This window comes from Vidua chalybeata, chromosome 2 (assembly GCF_026979565.1).
Source record: "Vidua chalybeata isolate OUT-0048 chromosome 2, bVidCha1 merged haplotype, whole genome shotgun sequence".
Classification (NCBI taxonomy): Eukaryota; Metazoa; Chordata; class Aves; order Passeriformes; family Viduidae; genus Vidua; species Vidua chalybeata.
Genome location: NC_071531.1, coordinates 26,327,639 through 26,350,732, shown reverse-complemented (window position 1 = coordinate 26,350,732; position 23,094 = coordinate 26,327,639). Strand labels below are relative to the sequence as shown.

The 23,094-nt window shown below is 40.1% G+C and overlaps 1 protein-coding gene across 1 annotated transcript in view; it reads left to right on the top strand.

Moving 5' to 3' along the window:
* Positions 1 to 23,094, top strand: part of RASA3 (RAS p21 protein activator 3) — a 128,350-nt gene that overhangs the window by 79,856 nt on the left and 25,400 nt on the right. The window contains exons 6-8 of the mRNA XM_053935831.1: positions 14,404 to 14,484; positions 17,197 to 17,269; positions 21,468 to 21,547. Of these exons, the coding sequence (XP_053791806.1) occupies positions 14,404 to 14,484; positions 17,197 to 17,269; positions 21,468 to 21,547 (234 nt within the window). The remainder of the gene's footprint in view (positions 1 to 14,403; positions 14,485 to 17,196; positions 17,270 to 21,467; positions 21,548 to 23,094) is intronic.

Sequence of the window (23,094 nt, the reverse complement as noted above, 5' to 3'; positions counted from 1 at the left end):
GGTGTAAATCTTTGATTTGGATGCCATTTTTTTTTGAAATTTCAGTAAGACTTGATTGTGGGAAAATTCATCTATTTTGCCAATTATATATTTGTAACATAAAAAGCACTTGTGAGTCAGATTAAAAATCTTTCCATATACATTGTTAGTTTAATAGCACTTTGAGACCTGTCATTTTCGCTGTCCCATTCCTTTCTGCCCTACAAGGTAGATTGCTAGTTTATCTAATAGTTTTGTTCTCATAAATACTAAGAGAAAAGGGAAATACTCTGAAAGAAATTGCAGTGAGCACAGAAATTGTCAAGGAGTCTGTGCTTTTGGAGGCAGTAATGTCTGCAATTAATTTTAACTTATTTTACTGTTGACTTGCTTCCAAGCTGATGGTTTTGTAATAATTTCATAGAAGCTTCAAACAGAGGCAACAATTCAGCTAGACTGTATACAGCTGCAGTTGTACTTGCTGTGTATGGTTTTACCCTCTTAGTTGTTTGACAGTCTCTGCTGAATTGTCCAGCTTTATGCCCCACCAGCCCAAACATCATGTTTGTAAAAGATGGCACAGTGTGACAGCAGACTCTGTATTTATGTGCTTTTCAGTCAGAAGCTGCTGAGAACTGCTGTGTGCAGCCCTTTCTTCCCTAGAGACATCCAGGGGTGCTTTCTTCTCTGCATAGCCATTGACTTTAATAAAATTAGTAGAACTGGAGTATCTTTTGAAATCTCTACCACTTATTCAAATTTTGTGGTAAAAGCCAACTGATTAAAAAAAATTGTCAGCAGGAGATTGATTGACAAATCAATCAAGACAGAAAGCATTTTCTCTTAAGCTTCTCTCTTTAGGAGACTAGGCTAAAAAGCATGCTGTTAAACTCAGAAGTGTTCATGGAAGAGCTACAGGAAAAATAGAAGAGCTGGTAGATATGTCTTACAGTGAGTGACTGCTGGATTTATGCAAGAAAAACTTCAATGACACCAAGATGGAGAGAAGTGTTGGTCTGCTGGAGGGTAGGAGGGCTCTACAGAGGAACCTGGACAGGCTGGATCCATGGGCTGAATCCAACAATATAGACCACACCTTGAGTGCTGTGTCCAGTTCTGGGCTCCTCAGCTTAGGAAGGATCTTGGGGTGCTGGAGTGTGTCCAGAGGAGGGCAGTGAAGCTGATGAAGGTCTGGAGAGCGTGTCCTGTGAGGAGCGGCTGAGGGAGCTGGAGAGGAGGAGGCTCAGAGGGGACCTTCTCACTCTCTACAACCAACTGAAAGGAGTCTGTAGCCAGGTGGGGATCAGCTTTTCCTCCCAGACAACAAGTGACAGGACAAGAGGACATAGTCTTAAGCTGTGCCAGCAGAAGATTAAGCTGGGCATTAGGAAGAAATTCTTCACAGAAAGAGTGATTGGGCATTGGAAAAGGTTTCCCAGGGAAGTGGTAGAGTCACCATCCCTGGAGGTGTTTAAGAAAAGACTGGATGTGGCACTGAGTACCATGGTGTAATTGACAAGGTGGTGTTAGGTGATAAGTTGGACTTGATGATCTCAGAGTCTTTTTCAACCTAGCTAATTCTGTGAAATCTCAGTATGCACATTATTTAAGAAGAATGTCCTTCTGAATGTATGGTTACTTATTCCTATTGCTGCTGTAAGTGATAACTAATGTTTGGAAGCTCAAAACTAGTGGGAAACAAGTAGTAAAACCACATTGGGGATGTGGGGATGGGGAGTGAGTTTGTTTGTTTTCTGTTATGATCATTAATCAGCAAACAATTTAATGTGGAACATTTTAAGGGTATTTTTATAGTTGTGATTCCTTTGAGTTAAGCCTCGATTGCTCTTCAGAAATGTGCTCTCAAGATGAAGTAAGCATCATGAACTTGTTGCACAAATTTAGTAGGGGTGAGCTTTCATCACTGTCTCAAAAGAGGCCAGACTATGTGATCCTGAGGATCCCCTTTCATCCCAAACTATGATGATAAACATAACACTAGTATCAACTCTTTCTGCAATAACAAATTAAAAAGCTGATGTGGGCTACTAATTACAGCTGGTTATACCAACATGCCTATCTGACTTTGCCCTAATTTTCATCTTGTTTTTCCATAAGATGAAGTGACAAGCCACTAAAAACTTCAATAAAGAGCACTTTACGTTGCTTTTCATCTCTAGAGGCTTCATGCTGTCCAAGCAATGGTATAACCACCATTTGGTGAAGCATATTCTTCTTTGGATGGGATATCATAGGTTTTAGCTAAACCTATGGCATGAATGACCTTTCAGAGTAGAAAGTCAAATGGGACGGTGTGCCAGGGGAAATTGTTTACAATTTGTGTAATGCTTTGTTCCTGGTAGGAGCTACCAGGTTTGCCATTTGGATGTGCTTTTCTTGTGTAGATAATCACAACTGGTGCTTTCCCCTAGGTCAAAGAGCTTTTGTCTTCCATTAGAAGTCTGTGGCTTCCTTTGCAGGCACCTTCTGGGTTTTGCTCTGTAGGTGTTTTCCTAATGTCTTAAAAATTGTGGAGAGTCTTAAGAGCCTGGTGCTTTACAGTTGTAGCATTGCAAAGGATGATGCTTTATTGAGGAGGTTTCACTGCTAATGGAAGATTTTGTCTGCAGGACCTACTTGCTTTGGTGTTGCTACAGAATGGCCACAAAACATCCTTCATGGAATTTCTGTATTACATTCACAGTTTGATCCTTCAGGCACAGAACACTATTGCACATCTCCTTGTAGGACCAGAGGAATTATTCAAATTAGGCAAGTCACCATCCTATGAAAGCTGTTTTTGAAATAAATCGTTTATGAATCCTGTTTGATCTCTTCTTTTGCCAAGTCAGAGACATTGGTGAGGGTTTTTCAGTTAATTTCATAGGGAAGTGTGTTACAAAATGTACATTTTGATCCTTATGATGATTGTACTTCTTCGATGGGGCTTTGAGCAGCTTGCTTTGGTGAATGGCGTCCTTGCCCATTTCAGGGGAGTTGGAACTTTATGATCTTTTAGATCCCTCCAACCCAAACTATTCTGTGAATAGCTCTATCTGCGTCAGTGTAAAAAAATTAGGTAAATGAAAGTTAACAAGCCTTGATCTGTACGTTGCAATTTGATTTACTAAAGAAGACTCTTGTTCTGCTTCCCACCTTTCACAGACTTGGTGTATCTGGTTTAAATGGAATGTTTCTGGTTTGGGCTGGGTTTCTTTTTTTTAAATAAAGGGCAGTTTTTGAGGATATAATGCCTTGATTTCCATGTTAAATACTGTGTGCTTTTTATTTTTTGCCTCCTGTGTTTGATTACTGCATTGTCCATAATTGCAGTGAGATACACTGACATATTTTTAGATATGTAAATCCTGACTGAATCAAATTATTAATATTAGTCTCTTAATTCTAGTTGGAGAGCGTTTTTATGTTCACTGTGGCACAATTTGTGTAACTTTAGCCCAGTTCTCTTATCAAAACAAATTCAGTGTATCAGCATTACTTTGGAACTTAGTTGGCAATGTAATTGCCATCAGGTCTCAGCAGGGCTAATGAATCAACTTAATTTGAATTCCATAATGAAAGTGTTGCGAATTATAGCAAACATCACTGGCCTTTAATAATAACTATTGTTAATCAAGATCCCAGATTGTCTGATGATTCATGTAAATTCATGATTCAAGAGTTTTTCTGAGTTGTTTCAAGTTGAGTTTTTTTAAAGCATTAAAGATTCTACCTACCTCAGGTGTGCCACGGCATTCTCACTACAGAAGACTGTAGCCTCTGTGAAGTGTTTGGAGGCACCTTTGATTGTTTTCTAGTTCCACAGGTAATTACTTCTTTGCTTTATAAATTACAACCTATTTTTGTATTACTTTCATTTAGAAAGGTGTATTTCTTACTACACGTGATTAAACTTTGTTACTACATCTAATTAAATATATGATGTGAAAATCTATGTGGAAGAGTATTCAAGAATTTATTTAGTAGAGAAATCATTATACTTGGATTGGGTAGGGATGAGAAGGAGCTGGCTGGGTTTACATTCTGTTGGTGCTACAGCTTTCATTAAACCATCTCATTCCCTTGTGTTCCCTTCCTGTGTGCATCCCCATCACCCAAAAGATGCTTCTCAGCTGATGCATTCTCTTGGCCCAAGAGTTCTGGGTTGTTGGGCCCTGTGGTTCAAATGTGTCATGGCATGTGATTTAGATGCTCTTTCCAGACTACTGTGCTTCATGTTCTCCCAGTTGTTCCAGGTATTTGTCAGTTCAGGTCACTCACCAGCATGTCTAAATTTTTATTTAAAATACTACTGGCTGTGGCCAACCTGGGATATCTGTTTGCCATGACCATACTCAGCACTTGGAAGGAAACTTGCTCACCAGCTACGTAGGAAAGCCCTAGGATGAGCTGCTTCTGTTTATCTCTTTTGCTTCTTGGAGTTGAATACCCCCACTCTGACACACCCACGCCTACCCACTCCCCACCAGGGTGCCTTATTTCCTTCTCTCTGTCATAAATTCTTTAAAGCTTCTGCTTTTAGCCTTTTCCTTATCTTTTACTTCACAATCAGATTTCTGCCAGTAGGTTCAAAAGCAGGGTGATTTCTTGTTAACTTTTGCTCTTCTGTGTATCACACCCTCTTAGGGATGAGTGTCAGTTATTCCCGATAGTGTCTTCATTTTGTCTTCCTTCTTGTCATATGGGTATCAAACATCTAATGGGTTTAGATGCTTCTGGCCTCCACTGGCTGGTGGAGGGGAGAAGTCAGGACATGTTCCTGCAGCTTCTTTTGTTTGCTTACATGCTCATGTATGTACACAGTGACATGCAAGTGCTGCCTGAGAGATTGTGCTGTGTCCTGCAGCTCCTTCGTGGGAGCAGGTTAAACTTGGACAGGTCTCAAGTCAGAAATCACTGCAGTTTTCTTTCCCATACAGAACACTGAGACGAATATACCTTTCCAAGCAAATAAAAATGACATGGGAGATTTTCGTGTCATGGTCTGGCTTCACTGTATAGCCATAACAGCCTTTCTGCTCTCACTCCCATGGTGCCTTTTGGTTTTCTTTCTTGTCTTATCAGCCTGTACAGACAGGATCTTATTGCTTCCATTTAGGATTGCCACAGTCAGCTCAGCTAAAGCTGCTGGCTGGACTCTAATCATTTGCTGTGTATTGTAATTATTGCTGTTTTGTGCTTCACTCCTTTTCCATTTCTTACCATGCTGCATTAACATGAGTGCTTCTGCAACTGCCTTGTTATGTTGACCCATTCCTTGGTTTCCTGCCATACTACATGAAATTCTAATTTCTTCACTTGCCCCTGCAAGAATCAATATAGTACCATCATTAAGCACATTTATCCTTTCCTGATTGTACCTCCTCTTTTGTTTTGCCATCCCATTACAATTTTTGTATACTTGCTTTGCTTTAACTTGTATTTACATCTTTTGTCTTCTCTGAATATCAGCATGTACTAGAAATAACTTCTGCTTGCTTAGCCTTTCTCTTTTCTCTCCTGTTGTTAAGTTCTTGTTCCCTGTTAGTAGCTGGGGTTGCCAGTCCGAGACCAAGGCAGAAGGAAATGATGATGTCAGTGCCAGGAATAGTCTCTAAATCAGTGTAGAGCAAAATTTTATTGAGCTTGTGTCTCTGCTTAAAGCCTCAGGGCACTGTCATAGAGAATAATTTAACCATTTTTTAATATTGACATAACTGAAGAATTTTCTGAAGAGGCTTTTAGGAAGCTTGCAACTCTACTGTAATTGGCTCATAAACTGACTTTACTAATGGATTAACTCCTTGTTCTGTGAGAACAGGATGGCTGGCACCCACTTTTTAGTCTGCTCTCTTTAGTACAGAGTACAGATGGTACTCTGTAAATGTGTGCTTTTAAAGGTCTTTCTAGAGTGGGTATTGGAAAGCAAATGGGATAGTTTGAGCTGTAGTATGGAGGACAGTTCCCATATTAATAGCAGGAAAAATGTCTGATTTTAAACTTCTAAGAAATATAGATGTTTAATGACATAAGAAGTTTGCAGTTTATTTGAAGTAATACTGGTTTTAGGGATGCATATGTGTTGACAGTATTTCTTCCTTGTATTTAACGAAGTAGGGTTTTTTGCATTGGATGTAGTTTTATTGTAATATCTGTAATAGGATTTGGTAGAATGGGGAAGTAGGGGCTGTGCTCATTAGCTTTCACTTGCTTTCTATATGTCATTTGTTGGCTTTGTATGAATATTTGTCCCTGTTTTGCTATAAAATATCTTCAGTAAAATACCTGGGAAAGAAACTTTTGCTTGAACTAAGACACTAACAGTCAATTTCTTTTCCTTTGCTCTCTCAGAAGGAAATCACTATTGCGAGTCTTGTGTTAACAAGAGTTTTGTGTGTGTGTGACAGAAATTTTGTGCATACAGAGCTTTAACTTAAGACCAAAAGCTAATGCGCATGCTGCAGGAAGCTGCAAAAATAGTTGTAGGTCAGCTTGGGAAGGAATCTGTTCAGGGTAACGTGGGTTTAAGAACATGTTTAAGTTTGTTGGACTAAGACGATTTTCAGCTGAACTGGGAATGGGGAGGAAAAAGTAGTGCTTGCATGGGGTTGCAGCTATAATCTCAGTTTCAAGGTTTCTATTGTGCTTTTGTCATAGAGGCTTTGGGGAGTATTCTAAAGGGGGAAAAAACCAAAATAGTTGCCTGCACAGCCTATTCCTCTGATGACCTTAAGGTCGATCAAAATGGGAGTAGTTTTGAGTGTATGAATATATTTTATATATAAATGTTTCAGAGTCAGTGCCTCAAATACTGTAAAAGTCTTTATTCTAAGGGAATACACATTGCTGGTCCAGGTGAAGTGCCATTTGTTTGAATGGGGCAGGATTTAATTTAGTGCCACAGACCTTTGTGGCAGAATGAATTGCCACATGAAAGGAAAAGTAGCTCCAGTTAACTGTTAATCCTCTCAAATGTTAAGGAGATGGCAAGTGTTTATTTTTGCTTTATAAGACAGAACTTGTTTGTTCACCAAAATAAACTCAAAAGCAGGGAGGGTATTATTCAGATAAGATAGGGTACTGCTGGAGTTCCTCAAGGAGAATAGTTTTCCTGGAGGGGCAGTGAGAGTAGTGAGAGGCTAAACTGGAGACCAGCAGCATGGATGAGGACTGGATAAAGACTCTGGTTTCAATTTTCCTGGAGAGATAAAATAATATGATGGGTAAATGTCTTGGAAAATCATGACGATGAAGCAAGTATTGATGTATTTTGTTCATTATGGCTTTATCTGCTTAGACATTGTTCCATCCTTTCTTCTCCCTGGTTCATTCTACCATGGTGGCATGGTCAGTGGTCACCAGACACTACACAGTGCTGCAACATTTTGTGTCTGTGCGAGACATAACTTGAAGGTGAACCAAGGCACATCACTGCAGGCAATTCCCAGGATGTGAGAACTGCTGTCAGAGGAAACTGGTCTGTCCCCAGTACAAAACAACATTCAGGTGAGAAGAATAGTAGGAAATCTTGTTTTGGTACAAATAGATCACTTCCAAAAGTCAAGGAATAGGGACTTTTGAAATAATCTTTTACTGGAGTTCACTTACTGGGAATGGGCATGATCCTTTGGTTTCAGATGGTCATCCAGAGGACAAGGACTTGATTCAATATGTGTATTCCATATTCTTAGCCTTCTTATTCCCTGGGGACAGGGGCAAGTTAAAGTCAGAATATGGATTGGTAAAGAAGTTTTAAGAGGGATGGGACATAATAATTTAGTGTTTTTGATGATGAAGGCAAAGAGGATTTAAAACCAGGATTGAGCAAACTGTAAGAATTTTTGTCTTATTCCAGAAGAAACTGGCCACTTCGTCAGCCTCTTGACAACAAAGGGTTGTGTGTGTATGTTAAATGCTCAGTGGGCATCCAGTAGATTACTTTGTGGAAGTGAAGGGGAAGTGCAAGGCTTGTCTCAAGGTGCACAAACAGATGTAGCATTTGGTCAGACTCAGCCCAGGATGCTGACTCTGAGTCTGTCTAGGAGATGAAGAATTATAAGAGCAGTCATACAGTGACACACTCTCCTGGCCTCTGAAAATTTATGATTCAGGGAATTTCTGAGCTAGACATGGCACCTTTCTGCTTATTAGTTGTGAATGTATTTTGTCCGAAACATTCAGACAAAGCTCCTCTGAAACCTGTGAATATAACTGGTTTAGTAAGGCTGTAATAAAGGGAATAAGGAGGAGGCCTGGTAATAATTCCTGCTTGCAGTGGAAGGTGTAAGTCAGTTCACTGGTCTGAGAGCAGCTGCCATGTGCCCACCTAGATGTGAGGTTGGCCAAGGTGTACATGAAAGTATATCATGCAGCATTACAGCAAAGTTCCTCCTAAACTGCTGGGAATGAGAATGCAAAGGGAATGTGGTGCAAAGCTGCACCAAAATAAAAGAGCATTCAGGAATGAACTGAACATTGCAAGAAAGGGACACCACCTCTATGCTGTTAGACTAGGCAAAAAGACTGGACTGCTCTATTATGAAATTACAGAGTAATAGCCTTATTTTATGTGCCATGAGAAGCCCAGTCACAAGGAGAGACCATTTAGAGGCGTTCTGTTACCCCTGCAAGACAAAGTACTTAGGAGATGTTACAAGATGACTCTAGTGAGTAGAAAAGAAAAATTGGGAAGGGGAAAGAAAAAAAGAGAGTGAGAGATCTAGAGAGACTAAAGAAGCTAAGTCATATACCTAGCACTGGGAAATGTACTTTACCAAACAAGTATTCAGCATAAGCCAAAGATGCATTGTTTTGATGACAGTTCTGACAAATCTACCACAAGTTTGCTTTTAAGTTGGTACTTGTCTGGTCAGGCTTACCTCCCAAAGTACTGAGTGTTCAAGTAATCCTTAGATCACTAGAGCAAGAAGGGAGGAAGTCTCTTGTCTTTAAAATGATGCAGAGCAGAATGTGAGTATGGCCAGAAAAAAATGCATATGAGATGGAATGGAGTCTCAAGATAAAGAAATAAAGAGAGGTGGAACAAGTGAAGGCTGGAAATAGAGGAATGGTAAGATAGCTAAGCAAGCTTGCTAAGTATCTATATTGATCTCAGAAACCAAGCAATTACAATATGTGGTACAGCGATAGAAAGCAATTCTATTGTAAAAATGATGTATTTATTTTTCTCTTGAGGAATCACAGTGAGAAAACAGTCTGATTTGAGAAGGAGAATGGGAATGGTGTGCTGGTCCCTACCCTAAGGTGAAAGTGGGGAAACAACTGTGCCTGACTTGGTAGACTGGAGGTGATTTATTCTGGAAAAACTCTAAATACACATACAGGTTTTAAGAGCAGCTGTGTCCCTTCCGGTTTTTTTTTGTTGTTGTTGTTCTTTGTTTGTTTTGGTATTTTGGTTGTTTTTTGTTTTTTTGGGGGGGGGGGGGGGTTTGGTTTTTTTTTTTTGTTTTGGTTTTTTTTGGTTTTTTTTTTTTTGGTGTTTTTTTTGTGGGGTTTTTTTTTTTGTTTTTGTTTTTTTGGGGGTTTTTTTTTGGTTTTTTGTCTTGGTTGTCCATTCTGACACATGAGGAGACTGATGACACATGTGCATCTTGAACTAATAACAAGGCCTGTAATTTCGAAACAATTTTTGGAGTTCCAGGGAAGGAGCATGGAATGCCTGTGGGCTTGGATCATTGTGATGTTGCTCACCTGTGTTAAGCCTGATTTTGAGTATGTTTGTGTAGGGGCTGTGTCAGAGATTACAGTCTACAGTGTTGAGTTGGCAACCCAGAGGCAGAGGAAATGCCTGTACTGTCAGATATGAGCTACTTAGTCTTTGTTGAAAAATCTATTTTTTTCAAGACCTTCTGCTCCTGCCACCCTCTCAGCTTCTGTAGACACAAGGGCATGCTTATGATATGTTTAGGTTTTTGAGGTTTTCTCTTACCGACTGGGAATTTTCCATAGCTTATTTACTCTTCTGAAGGTTTGGTCATGAACCACATTGAAAACTGAACTGCTTTGTTTCTTGAAACCTATTAATTTTATAAACCACAAGCAAAATGCAGTGAGGCAGCTGCATTGAGAGTTTTCTCATATGACCCAGCACTAACCTTAGCTTTGCCCAGCCAGGCAAGCTGTGAGGGGTGGCTCACTCTGCCCCAGCTGGGCTCCAGACAGCTAATGGTGAGAAATTACCAGTTGGGTAGACAAGAGTCTGGCAGCCACCAGACATTTTTTTTTCTCTGGGGTCTGATGAGTTGACTTGTAATTCTTGAATAATCTTGATGGTCAGGGTTTTGGTTTTGTTTTTTTTTTTTCATTATTCTAGTACATGTAAGTTAAGTTAATTCTGCAGATGACCAGAGCAAGGGCATTTTATTTTTACTGGCTTTGTTCATTGCTTCCCACTATGACCCTCTTTCCCAAGATCATACCTTTATTACACATTTTTTTTCTTTTTCATCTAATCCAGATATGAACTGTCAGTCTAAATAATGTGATGGCCTTGTGGCATAATTGAGATTGAGTAGCTGACATTTTGTTCTACCTCTTTCCCTGTTTGCCAAGTAAAGCCAGTGTTTTGGTAGCAGGCTGGGAGAGACGAGTGTTAAATGTCTTAGCAACTTTCCCATGATTGAAGAAAATGACTGTCACAAAAGCAGCCCTAACATTGCAGTGTCCTGTAGCTAAGGAGAGTGTCCTAACATGAGTCAAACAGACCTGTACATTGTTGAATTCCATTGTTTCTCCTCATAATGCTTTTTAAGAGACAAGAACCAGAATAAACATCTCTCCAAACATTGCCTTCCTTCTTCAGAATCCTAAGTCTCCAGTCTTTTGCCTGATTTCTTCAACATTCTTAAACAATAACTGCTTTTAAATTACCTGAAAGGCTTGTGATACAGTCTGTTGGTGCCTGTTTCCTGTTTTCCCACATTTTGTTTCTTTCAAGGTTGTTTTTGCTTTTCTTATTCCAGAAGCACACAAAGAAGCATCTTACTCTTAAGTCATCATGACTGCACAAGAACATCTGTATTTTCTTTTATTCTTTTTTCCTTTTGTCTTTGCTTTTTTTCCCCAGAGAACAGAATAACTACCTTACTGTGTAAAATGCCCCTCTAGTACTAGCCTAGTACTGATGCTCTCTGGTGAGTGATACTTCAAGAGGTATGATTGCTCCAGTGTTGTACCCTTCCTGATCACCAATTTGGGATTTCCTGAGCTGAAGGAGGCTTCTGGACCATTAAGCTTTAATAGCTGCCTACAAACTATACTCCATGAGTTTCTGTAGTGCTGATTTTTATCCATGTATTCTTTCAGCCTCCTCGACACCGCATGGCATTAAGTTTTGCAATTTCATTGTGTAGAAAAAGTACTTCCTTGTGTTTATTTTTAAACCTTCTGTCGGGTAATTTCATTGTGTGCCCCATAATTCTTATTTTGTGAGGAAATGTTCTTCACACCATTCATGATTTTGTAAGCTGTTTGTGGATGGATAACTTCTGTTTTCTGAGCTGGAGAGTATAGACCTGGGAGAGCTGTGAGTGGTTGGAAGCCATCTGTTGTTCTTGTCCATGTGTGTGCTGGAGAGCACACACAATTCAAATTATAGGTGCCCAGTGATGTAGATTGCTCTGTTCTCTCCAACCAGCTGGTGATACTGCTTGCCTTTTTAACCATTGCTGATGATGAATGTGATAACACAGGGCTACCCACAAGAAAAACCTTCAGTTCTTCTATATGGCAATATTAGAATAGATCCTGTCATTGTACATGTGTACAGTTAGGATATACGTATTTTTTGTTTGGATGCGTTCACACTTATCATCATTCAAATTCATCTGTGATTTTTTAATTTTCTGTTTGCGTAGTGATTTGCAAACTCTGTATGTCCTCAAGTGTAGATTATGCTCTCTCTAGGATCACTTTCTATTTTCTGCGTACTCTGGAAAGAACTGCTTTTACTAAAACAGGAGTCATAGTCTCTCTGGCCACATGCTCTGACTGTTTAAATTTCACATAGTTCTTCTCTTATGGATGAGAGCTTGCTTGGAATCCATTCATCAGCAGCAGAAAATTGGCTGACTGCTATAAAGCCATTGAGCTACTATTTCATTTTAAGAAAACTTCCAGACTGCTTTAAGAAAGCACTGGAACACAGGAGTTTGGTTTGACACTGACACTTGGTGTACAGTTATACTGCTAAATAGGAATGTGTTCAAGCCACATCTGCCATCCTAAAAGAATTACCAGCAGTCCTGTTCTAGGTCACTGGCCAAGTGTTTCTGCTGTGAATGTGGTCCTACTAGTGTAAAGACTACTGGAAGGAAAATGGTCTGTCCTTTACTTGTAAGAAAATCAAGCTGGACCTGCCTCTCCATAAGAACTTTCCACTGGTACTTACTGATTTTTCCTCCTGCACTGACAGAGACTCTGTCAGAAGGCTGCAGTGTAAAGTCCCCCATAATGTTCTTTCTGTTCACATCTGCCCCTTTAAAATTTAAAAAGTGGCATCTCCATTACAATTTTGATTATTTGTATTATTACATTTGAAAAAAAAAAACCTATTCTACACTTTCTCTGTGAGGTAAGCTAGTTGAATTTGGAGTAGTATTTGATTACTTGAAAACAGGTATCTGGTCTATTTATAAGGCCTCTGAGTGATGTGGAGCTGTCAAATTTATGTGTTTCATGGGTACCTCCTGCCTCTGTGGAGCAGCATCAAGAGGTGGTGGAAGAAACAAAGTCATCTCAAATGTCACTGTATGCATGGCACTGAGGCAACCAAATCATGTGTTTTGTGTGTTGCTTGATGCTGAGGGTTCCTGAAGCTTACACCATGTATTTCCAGCTGGTGCTGAGATAGAATTTGTGACTTGAATTTCACTGTTTGTGTCGTAGCACTCTGCAATATCAGATATGTGCTTAAACTAGGTGCCTTCGGAGGCTTCTATATTCTGTCTCTCTGGATGGTAAACTTGTAGTGAAATAATAGAAGTCCAGAGATAAAAGCAGCACATGTCCTGTGCAATTTCAGCTACCCATGTGTGCCTCTTAGTATGATTTTTAGTCTTCTAATTGTGGTGCTGTGTCAACATATCTAGGTTGTACCTTCTCTGGTACAAAAATGATTGCTGTATTGATACAGAATATTACTTTTTTTCCTCCCTTTATGGAGAGTAAGTAATAATAGACCTGCAGCTAAACTGTATTTGAAGTCTACACTATATGTTACCAAATAACTTGCCTTGTGGATGAAATTGTGGAGCACTATCTGTTACTGAATTTTTCTCTATTGCTCATCTTTATATTCTTTTGCATTGACATTACCATCACTGAAAACAGTAAAAATGGCTAAAATGGCTATTACTTTGCATGTGATGTTATAGCACCCAGAATTTTGCATGATATTTCACATTGCAATGATAGTACTAATTACTTGCCCAGAGAGCAAGTGAGTAGTACTTGCTACTCATGTACTCATGTAGCAAGTACTGGTTTGTCATGGTTTGTCTTTGCTGAAACTTTGCGGTTAAAATTGTGCAAATACTTTATTAGCCCAGCAGGTTACCTGTTGGAAGCAGAACTTGTTGCTGGAGGGAGAGTTCTGGAAACTGGCTTATCTGTCTTTGTTTCGAGCTGGTGCTGCATTCCTCACTTCTGAAATGTGCAGCATTTTTTTTTTTTTTTTTTCAATTTTTGGAGGTAGTTGGTTTTTTTTTGTTGGGTTTTTTCTTCTTCTTTTTTTCTTTCCCAAAGAGATGTTGAAATGAGAGTGCGGAAGTGCAGCTTTCCCACCATTGTGTGCAGCAAACCCCAATTTGTTCCATTTTTTTCCCTCCAATGTCTTTGTTACGACTTGAGTACAGAGCTGCTGAACATGGAGAAGGATGGCTGTGTCATATGTCTTGGTCTGTAATTAACACAACTTTATAAATAAGCCCATGCCAAGTTTTGCAAAAGCACTGAGGTCTTCAAGAATGCTATTCTGAGAAATTACTGAACTGCTTCTGGGATCTGTCTGTGTGGGGTTTTTCTTACATTTCTCTTACAGAATAAATTCTGGTTATGTATTTTAGTGAATAAGTTGTCACAGAATTTTAAAGTGCTGACAGCTCCCATCTTGACAGCAGACTCCTACTTCATGAACCTTAAATTTCTGTGCTTGCATAATAGAAATCCTTTGAGTTAAGGTTTCTCAGTAATTTAACAGTATTTTGACCCTTATTAATGTTAGTATTTAAGAACAAAATGTGTTGTCAAGTTCAAGTATAAATTAAATGTTTCTGCTTAGTGACATTTCAGTTCCCTAGTGAAAAGTATTGTGAAAAAAACCCTATGAAATGGCTTCACTTATATTTTCACTCCAGCTTCTTTCCATTTAATTAATTTATTTGTCTTCATTTTCTTCTTTTCTAGAGTTTTGGAGTGCCAAGGGCTGCCCATTGTGAACGGGCAATGTGATCCCTACGCCACCGTTACCTTAGCAGGACCCTCCAGGCAAGTATTGCACATTCAAGGGCTTCCATTTTATAAGGATGGTTTCTGTTTCCTTTGTCTATTAGAAATTCACTTTCTCCAATGGACAGCTGGGAGTATTTAGACACTGCTAAAATATGTTAAATGTTGGGGTGGATGTGTGTATGAGCTGCTGAATTATGCTAGAGTAAGTAATTTGAGACTCGTTTCAGTTTTGATTTATGTAAAGATCTGAATAATCTCTGAATAATTTGAATATCCTAGAGTGTATAATTTGTGGTTAGTCTTAATTTATGCATCTTCTCACCTCACAGTTGGAGGCCAGTTTTTGAGCAAATTCATTGCCTAATTTTGGGCAGGGTGGAAGAGAAATGTGAATACATCGACATCTTGCCGAGTATGCATGTTTGCATGTGAATATTTAGTGTGTCTTCACTTTAAAGGTGTGACAAATTAATGTGTGTGTCAAAAACCCTCAATGGCTTAGTCCTGTAATTTGATATATGCAGACATAATATCATAGATAAAATTTGGAATGAGGTTTTAGTGTTGAGATTCTGCATAATACTCTAAAGTTTAAATTTGGGATTCAATTTTCCCATCTGTTGTAAAAATTTCCTGTGCTGTTGGATGTCACTGGTTTTTTCTCCTTATCTAGTCATCTTTTATGTCTGTGTCATTTTAGAAACAAAACAGCTCTGCTGTGACCTCAAAGAATCAGATTTGGTAGCATGGGTTATTGTTTTACAACAATTTATTGAAAATACTATAAATAATAAGCATTTTTGACAAATATTTACCTTGCATGCAGAGGAGTCTTTGAACCTCTCTGTATTCTGCTTCTTTGTCTTTATTGTATTGTGCTTTATCTCTATTAATGGACTGGTATATTTGACTTGCACACTTCATTTTAACGCTGTAACTTGTTTCAAATGACTGGCTGGGTGGCTATTATTGAAACTGTAAGGAGATTGACTAACTCTTGAATGTCTGAATTTGCCTTTGTCTGCTTCCCTATGCCCCCCAGTCTGGATAATGTATGACTATTGATAATGTACTCCCTTTTGAATAAGGAGCAGAATATGTACTTCCTTCAGAATAAGAAATAGGATAAGCCTTATCCTATTCCTATCTGGGTTTTGGTGAGGGGAGAGAGCTTCCTTCCTATCTCCAGCAAGCAGCATGCAGCTTATTCCCATTCACTGCTTTGTAATTGCTCAATAATTGTGCTGCCTTAATCACCTCCCGTTCTACATCCTGCTTCCCAGTCCCCTCCCAGATGGGTTTATCAGTAAAGAGGCTGATTGGCAAGTGTGACTGATGAGATGGGGTTGGCAATCTGTCCTGTGTCCTGGAGGAGATTAGTGTCTCTTATCTCTCAGCTTCTCCTAGGAATAGTGGGATATTCTTAATCTGTACATCATTCTCCTCTCTGGATTTCCCAGTGCCTCTCATTTTAGAGTAGGAAAGCTGCTTTATTCAGCTACAATTATGCAATGACAAGTATAAAAAATTCAACAAACATGCCACTGTTTATTGTGTGATTTGTACTTAGAGTCATCAGACTTCCTGACAGAAACTCTTTCTGTGCCTGATGGAAAAACATTGTATATTGGTGGACAGGCCCATTTAAACTCACATGGGAAGTCTGGAGCAGCACTGGGAATTAGATCCAGCTTCCCTTGACCTCTGTGAAATACACAGTGAATATAAGCAGTTACAAGCAATCTAAGCAGCTTTGGTGCATGAGAAATGAACGATAGATTCTGGGATGAAATGATTAGTAGGTCAGTTTTCCACATGGCTGATGTGCCTCTCCATCTGCATCTGTTTTATCTATGCCTGCAGAGCTGTAGGGTAAGATTGGTGACAGAGGACAGCATACAGCTTTTCTCTTGTAGGTAGTGAGAACAAATCAAGCATTTGGAAGCCATCAAACAGCTGTTGGCTGGCCTGTGAGAAATGCATTGGCTGGCTTGAACCCAGCAGTCGATGTCTTGTTTTCTCAGAAGCAGGCACAGGCAGATGGCACGGCCCATAGGGGATGAATGGGCAGTGCAGAGCTTGGTCAGGCCTGCTGAGTGGTTGGGAGGAGGTCTGCCACATCTTACACCTACGGGACAGTAGAAGTGGAGACTTCTGCTCAGCACTGGTCATAATAATTCACCACTGTATTAACTAAGTGCTGCTGGTGCTGCAGGGAAAGGGATGCTTGTACAGTAACAAAAACAGTCTTATTGAAGAAACCACTCTGGATTTTTTGATTGTCACTGAAAAGCAGTGATTGATTTTTCAGACCAGAATTATAAACTATCACAGAAATAGCTATGCTAGTCTTTGTCTCCTGTGTTTTTAGAGTATGAGGAATTTCTGAGTCACATCAAGACTGAGACCATCCTCCAAATGTTGCTGCTCAGAGCCCAATTCTTGCCAGTTTGTACAAATAAAAGACTCTACTATGTCAAGCAAGTGATAGAATAAGGCTTCAAAGAATTGTGTTTAAAATAGGATAACAAAATGTGATTACTGCCACTTTAGAGAACTAGGAATGCATTGAATCTCTCTTCAGCGTGTGCAAGTGTCTGTGCCTTGCTGTGCTGGAGCCACATGGCATTCCAGTTTTATCAGATAAATCAAGTGGATGCCTATTTCCTCTTCAGTGGCTCTGTTCTAGGATCACACTTCTACGAATGTTGTTTCTTACCCTTTTTTGTTTTTGTTTCCTTAATTCAGATCAGAAGCCAAAAAGACTAAAGTTAAAAAGAAGACCAACAATCCACATTTTGATGAAGTGTTTTATTTTGAGGTTGGTATTTCAAAGGAGCGGGTGATAAGCTGAAATGCTATACTGTGGATAGCTGGCACGGCATCCTGCTCTGTGTTGTGCCAGCTGTCATCTTTGAAGACTGTTTCAAAGCATGGTGTGGGGGAAAGAAGTACCCGGGCTCAGACTGGCTGTCTGCTGAAGGAGCAGTATCCTGCTTTCACCTCAGGTGCTCTGTAGGAAAAGCTTCATGTTGGGCACTTCTGAGCAACAGGCTTTGCATTTAATCACAACTCACCCCACTAGAGTTTTGAAAAAAGCACATTTAAAAATGAGTTCAAAAATCCCGAACAAACCAAACACGCAGAGAAGTTATATTTTTTTCTTAGTCTGTGTTTTTATAGCTGCTCCACCCTGTCTTTCCCAGTCACTGGGAGGAAGGTTATCTCCTTAGGAATACTGAAAACTGTAGAGGAAAAATACACTTAAACTGGTTGTTCTGGCTGTCTACCAGTCTGCTGCAATACTAGTGCCTTTTCTCCAAGTGGGTAAAACCTCTGTAGCTTTATTTAATACAGAGCATTTTCAACAAGTCCAGTTAAGATAAAGTATAACTTATATAAAAGTCCTCATTTTGGTTCTTTCTGGCAAGAGTAGCTCTAATTGTGGTGTGTCCATACATATATGTGCATGTGTTTATAATTTTAGATCTCTCTTGAAACTTTTCATTTTCTCTTCTAAAGTATGTGTATCATTCTCTTTTTCTCTTGGATATCATAGTCCTGGTCTATGCTTGACTGTTCTATTTCAGTAGACAGCTCAAGAAAGTATCTGTAATTATGAAGCTAGAGTAGCACAGTGCAGTTGACATGGATTGAAAAGCCCTTTCTGCTCATATGGCTTGCATCATTCAGGTCACATTTGCATTAGAAATTCTTGCTGTCATAGGGATGGCACCTAGGGATGTGGTTTCTCATATCAGTTCTGGGACACAGCCACATCAGGAAGGGAAGCTGGGGAGAGAGGAGCCATGCAAGAGGCGTTGCACTCTGCAGATCTTAAGTGCATGTGTCATTCTTGACATTGTTGTCTTCCCTCTCCTACAAACCACCGTCTTTGCCTAGAAGTCAGTAGTTGTACTGACTAATGTAAAGTCTGTCATACCAGCAGAAACATGCTCTTGTTGATGTCATGTGTTTGGATACAAGGAACAGATTTAACAAGTTCCTGATTGGTAGGAGCGCTTTCTGTAGTGCCTGGAGGGCTGGAAGCCACGAGGGTAGGTCAGGATAGCTTTCTAAGGTGATCTTTGCTCTGCTAACCCAGCACATCTCATCCTAGGATCTAGCTGCCCTGCTCGCAGTGAGCTTTTGTGGAGCCTGCTTCCTGGCTCCATGAGACTCTGTGGAGTTGCTGCATGGGCACAGTTAGAGGGGCAGAAATCCTATGAGACCGAGTGTTGAAACTGCACTGAGTTGTCTGTAACACCTCTGTCTGTAATAAACTAAAATGGGCTTCCTTATTTTAACATAGGCAGTTCTGGAGGAGCCTGTCAGTGAGAAGTTTTTAATGAGAATGTAGTCCAGGAATTCAGACTGTAAGCCACAAAACCTTCACCTGATTCCTCAGCCTTCTGTGTGCTGCAGAAACAGTGAATGCTTGGTATTTAAACATTGAACTTGGCAGGTGGTGCCATACTGGGAGAGGAAGGAGAGAAACAAAGCATCTTCCAGCTGGAGTTGAGAGAGAGGGGGGCTGGAGGCTTGCTTGGCTTGCCTTTATGCAAGAGCTGGGTTGTGTGCAAGTACCAGCAAAAGTAAAACCTGAACTCAAGTCCATGCCCCAGTTGTTCTGCTAACTCAGAGCAAAATGAATTCTGTGCTGGTAAGAGCAGAGCTTGGGAAATGACTGAATCAGCCAGAGCTCTGAAATATAAACATACCTCTGCAGACAGAGCCATCATAGATTTATGTCATTTTGAGAGTAGTTAGTACAAATCAGGCTAAATGTCTTCAAGGAACAAGGTTCAGTAGAACTGCTGTGACTGGGAAATACATTCACTAATGAGACGTGGGCAGACCTGTGGCTGGTGCATGGGAACGAAGTGCTCCAATTCCTGTGGAGCTGAGAGATTCATGCTGTTGACAGCGGTGTCACTTTCTGCTTCTGAACAGCTTCATCAGCTTTTCTGCAGCCTGCTAGCACAGTGATTGTCCAAGCCTCCAAGGAATTAGCTGATCTGTAAAAGACAGTGAATGGGTGCTTTCCTTTCTACAACCAAAAAGTTACACAGATTTAATTTTCTAAATGAAAGATAGCTTATTGTTGGTTTGGGAAATAGAAGGGCTTATTTAAGGGGTGCAGTGAGTGAAACTTGCACCTGATAGTTAGGAGCCATTTTCACCACTGCTTCAGCTGCAGTGTGGTGTGGAGCTGTGTGTGCATCTACAGGAAAATGGTCCTCTTACAGGAATTTAAGAGGGAAGTGCTGGGGACCTGTTTGTAAACTTGCACGTGCTGAAAAAAAACTGAGCAGCTGATAAATGGCTTGCCAGCTTTCCCAGGTGAAAGGGACAACACAGCAGAGTTATGCCCCCTTTATTGTACAATGTTTTGGGTCAGCTACTTTAGCACAGTGGACTGGGAGGTTCCTCATCTCCAGTTCCATACAGCTATCCCTTTTAGAATACCACTCTTGAGCAGTATTGATGTGCACACTAAGTAGTCACATGGATGAACAGAGATGCCATACATGCAGATTCCAGCAAAACTTCTGAGAAAGTGTTTTCTTAGAAGGGACATGCTATAAGTTACACTATGCTGCAGCTTTTTGTAATGACTCCTGTGTTACAGATAGAATGAGACTTTAAAGTTTGCTTCATTATTAAAAATTGTACCATGAGCTTCACAATGGTCGTAGAAACTGTCATTTGCAGGCCTGGAGGATACTTTGCAGAAACAGTGAAGTATTTGCAAGGCTAGGGTGAGGAAACATGTGTTTAACTGAAGTTGTAGACTGTATTTAAATCCACTGTGCTCTTGGATCAAATGCACCCTGGGCTTACCAGGTGCATTTGATTCCATTAGTCTGGAGCATTTGGTCTTCAGTGCTGCTAGTAGTACCTTTTAGTTTTTGTGTATCACTTTGAAGATGTTGCCTGCTTCACACATACACATATAAAAAGGTTCTGAGTGTGCTCTGCCAGAGATTTTCTGGTTCCTCTCCCCTTAGGCAACTGTATCATTGCCTCCCTTAATTGCCATTTGCATCTCATGTACAGTACAAAACCAAAGAGTCAAGTTTACAATAAAAGCCAGTTTTTGTGGGTGGGGAGTATTAAGCCACAAGCATGTTAAAACATACAATAAAGTTCAGCTTCTGTGTGCAACCAAGAGCTGAACCCACACATCATCATACACCCTTGCATTTGATCAGTTCCTGCTGTGGTTTCAGCTGGGTGGGGTAGCCTTTTTCTTAAGTTTCTGACGCACTATGCAAAAATACAACCACCAAAGTGTTCTTTCAGTCATGGTAGAAAATAAATTTTAAGAAATGTTTGTACTAAAAAAGTATAGAGCATTAGCATACAAAGTTTTCCTTTTTTCTTTGCCTGTGCTTTCCAGTTAATCAGTCTTGCAAATATGGTTGGTGAATTGTGCAGCTGATTCTATATTCTGATATGCATAACACAGGCTAGGGTCTCTTGATCTGCTTGGTATTTGTTGTATGGGGAAGTTAAATTGACTTCCAGAATATCAGGACAGGAAGAACTTCCCAATTTTAATTGGATACACTGCCAAGTGTTTTTGAGGGTGGTTGTGGTTCCTCCCCAGTGCTCTGCAAAGTACCTCAGGGCATCTGTTCTTGTACAGCTGCATTTAAAACACAAATATTAATTGCCCTTTTCTTTCCCTGGATGAATAATGAAAGTGGTGCTCCTTTCAATGGTATTTTTCTGTTGTCAATGTAAACTTAAAGGGCAGTAGTAATATTAAAGATGATATTTCTCTGTAAAGAAATGGAGTATCTTCTTACTCTCAGAAATGATTGTGTAACCACCACTTTATAGTCAGTATCTGTTTAGTCAACATGTTTATTCACTTTCATGAATGTTTTCAGTATCAGGACTGAAGTCACTGCTGGTAGTAAAATACTGTGCTCTTCCAAAGCTTTGTAAAAGTTACATCAGAATGTTTTAGTATCAGATCAAACTGCTAAAAGTTTCCTCCTTTTTATTAGGTTACAAGACCCAGTAGCTACAACAAGAAATCCCATTTTGACATTGAAGATGTAGATGAAGTGGACAAAATGGAGATTAGGTAATATAAAATACATTATTAGCACAAAATTGTCTTCCAGAGTTGTGTAACTTTGTAGTAGACTATTTGCAAAGTGGCAAGCATGGTTTTTCTGTTGCTAAATCGAGTTTTTGTCACTGTATCTGTATATTTATTTACCTCCACTGTCCTGTAGATTCTGTCTTGAATATGTGTGTTGGTTCTGATGCAGGAGAGATCTTTATTATTTTCCTTTGTTTCTCATGTGCACTGTATGTATATGTATGCCTATGTATGATAGGCAGTTGTCATTAAGCAGCCTTTTGTGTCTGGGCTCTCCTCTCCTCCCTCCCTCAGTTTCCCAGGACAGCCCAGAGGCTCTGTGATGCTCTAAGTTACAGATTATATTTTCTTTTATTGCTTCATTTTAGTAATCTGTATAAAGTCCTTCTTCCCTGAAAGGAGACTCTTGAACTCAAGAGCTTTTTCTGGGGCAGTTTCTCATCACTTTTGCCTTCCAACTTTAACGCTTTATTGCAACATTTGGTATGATAAAAGTGAAATCAGTTGCACAGGAAAAAAGCAATTCTGATTTCAAAACCAAAACAATCCCACCCCACCCTGAGCCACCCTCTTAGTACTATTTTAAAACCTGCTGAGGCCAGGCCACATTGTGTATGGGGACAGGTGAGTATAAAGAGAGGCGAGAAATGACAGGAGGTGCAAAACTTGAAAGTGCCACATGCATCTTACCATCAGATACCATTGAAACTTGGAGGCTTGGGCCATCTGGTGATCTGTATGCACAGTAAATAAATACTGCTATTTCTTCATCAGGTGGTGAGAAATCCCCCTCTCCTTCATGGTAGTATTTGGAGGAAGAATAGTAGCAGTGCCTCCCTCCTCGTGTATTCTCACTGGAGAGGCAGTGAGGTGTCTCTCAGAAAGATCCATAGTTCCTTCAGAATCCCAGCTGGCTATGAGGAAAGGAGGGGAGACCAGGAAAGGGGAACAATACTTACTCCCAGCAAGCAAAGCACATCTGTGTCCATGAATGGATTGAGGGGCTGGTCTGATGTGACAGCTGCTGGTTCATGTAGCCTGTCGATGCAGTGTCACAGCGCTACAGGAGCATTAATGGATTTGTGTTTGCCATGGCTCTGAGGCAGGAAAGGGAAGCCATTCGTATGTGATAGAGGCAAGAGCTGTGCTCTTTCACAGAGAACATTTGCATCAGGCAGCGCAAAGGTAGCTGGTTTAGGGGCAAGCCACTCACGGGAGTGTTGAGCTGCTTTGGTGGTGTCAGTGTTGCAGCACAGCAGGTCACCTAGTCCTAGCACTAGACTGTATTTCTGCAAAGCTTTGCATTGTGTAGGCAGATACAAAGTAGCATGCCTCATATTCCATGGAATGTATGTGATGAACTGGGCAATGTCTCAGAAGGCCCAGTCTGATCTTTATAACCATGATGCCCAGCCATGCTTTGATTTTAAATGAAAGCTAGGATTCTCTGATAGATTTTTGATAGTTTTGAAGGAGATGCTAGACACTGGTGTACAGTGGTTACATATTGCTTAATATTTCAATGA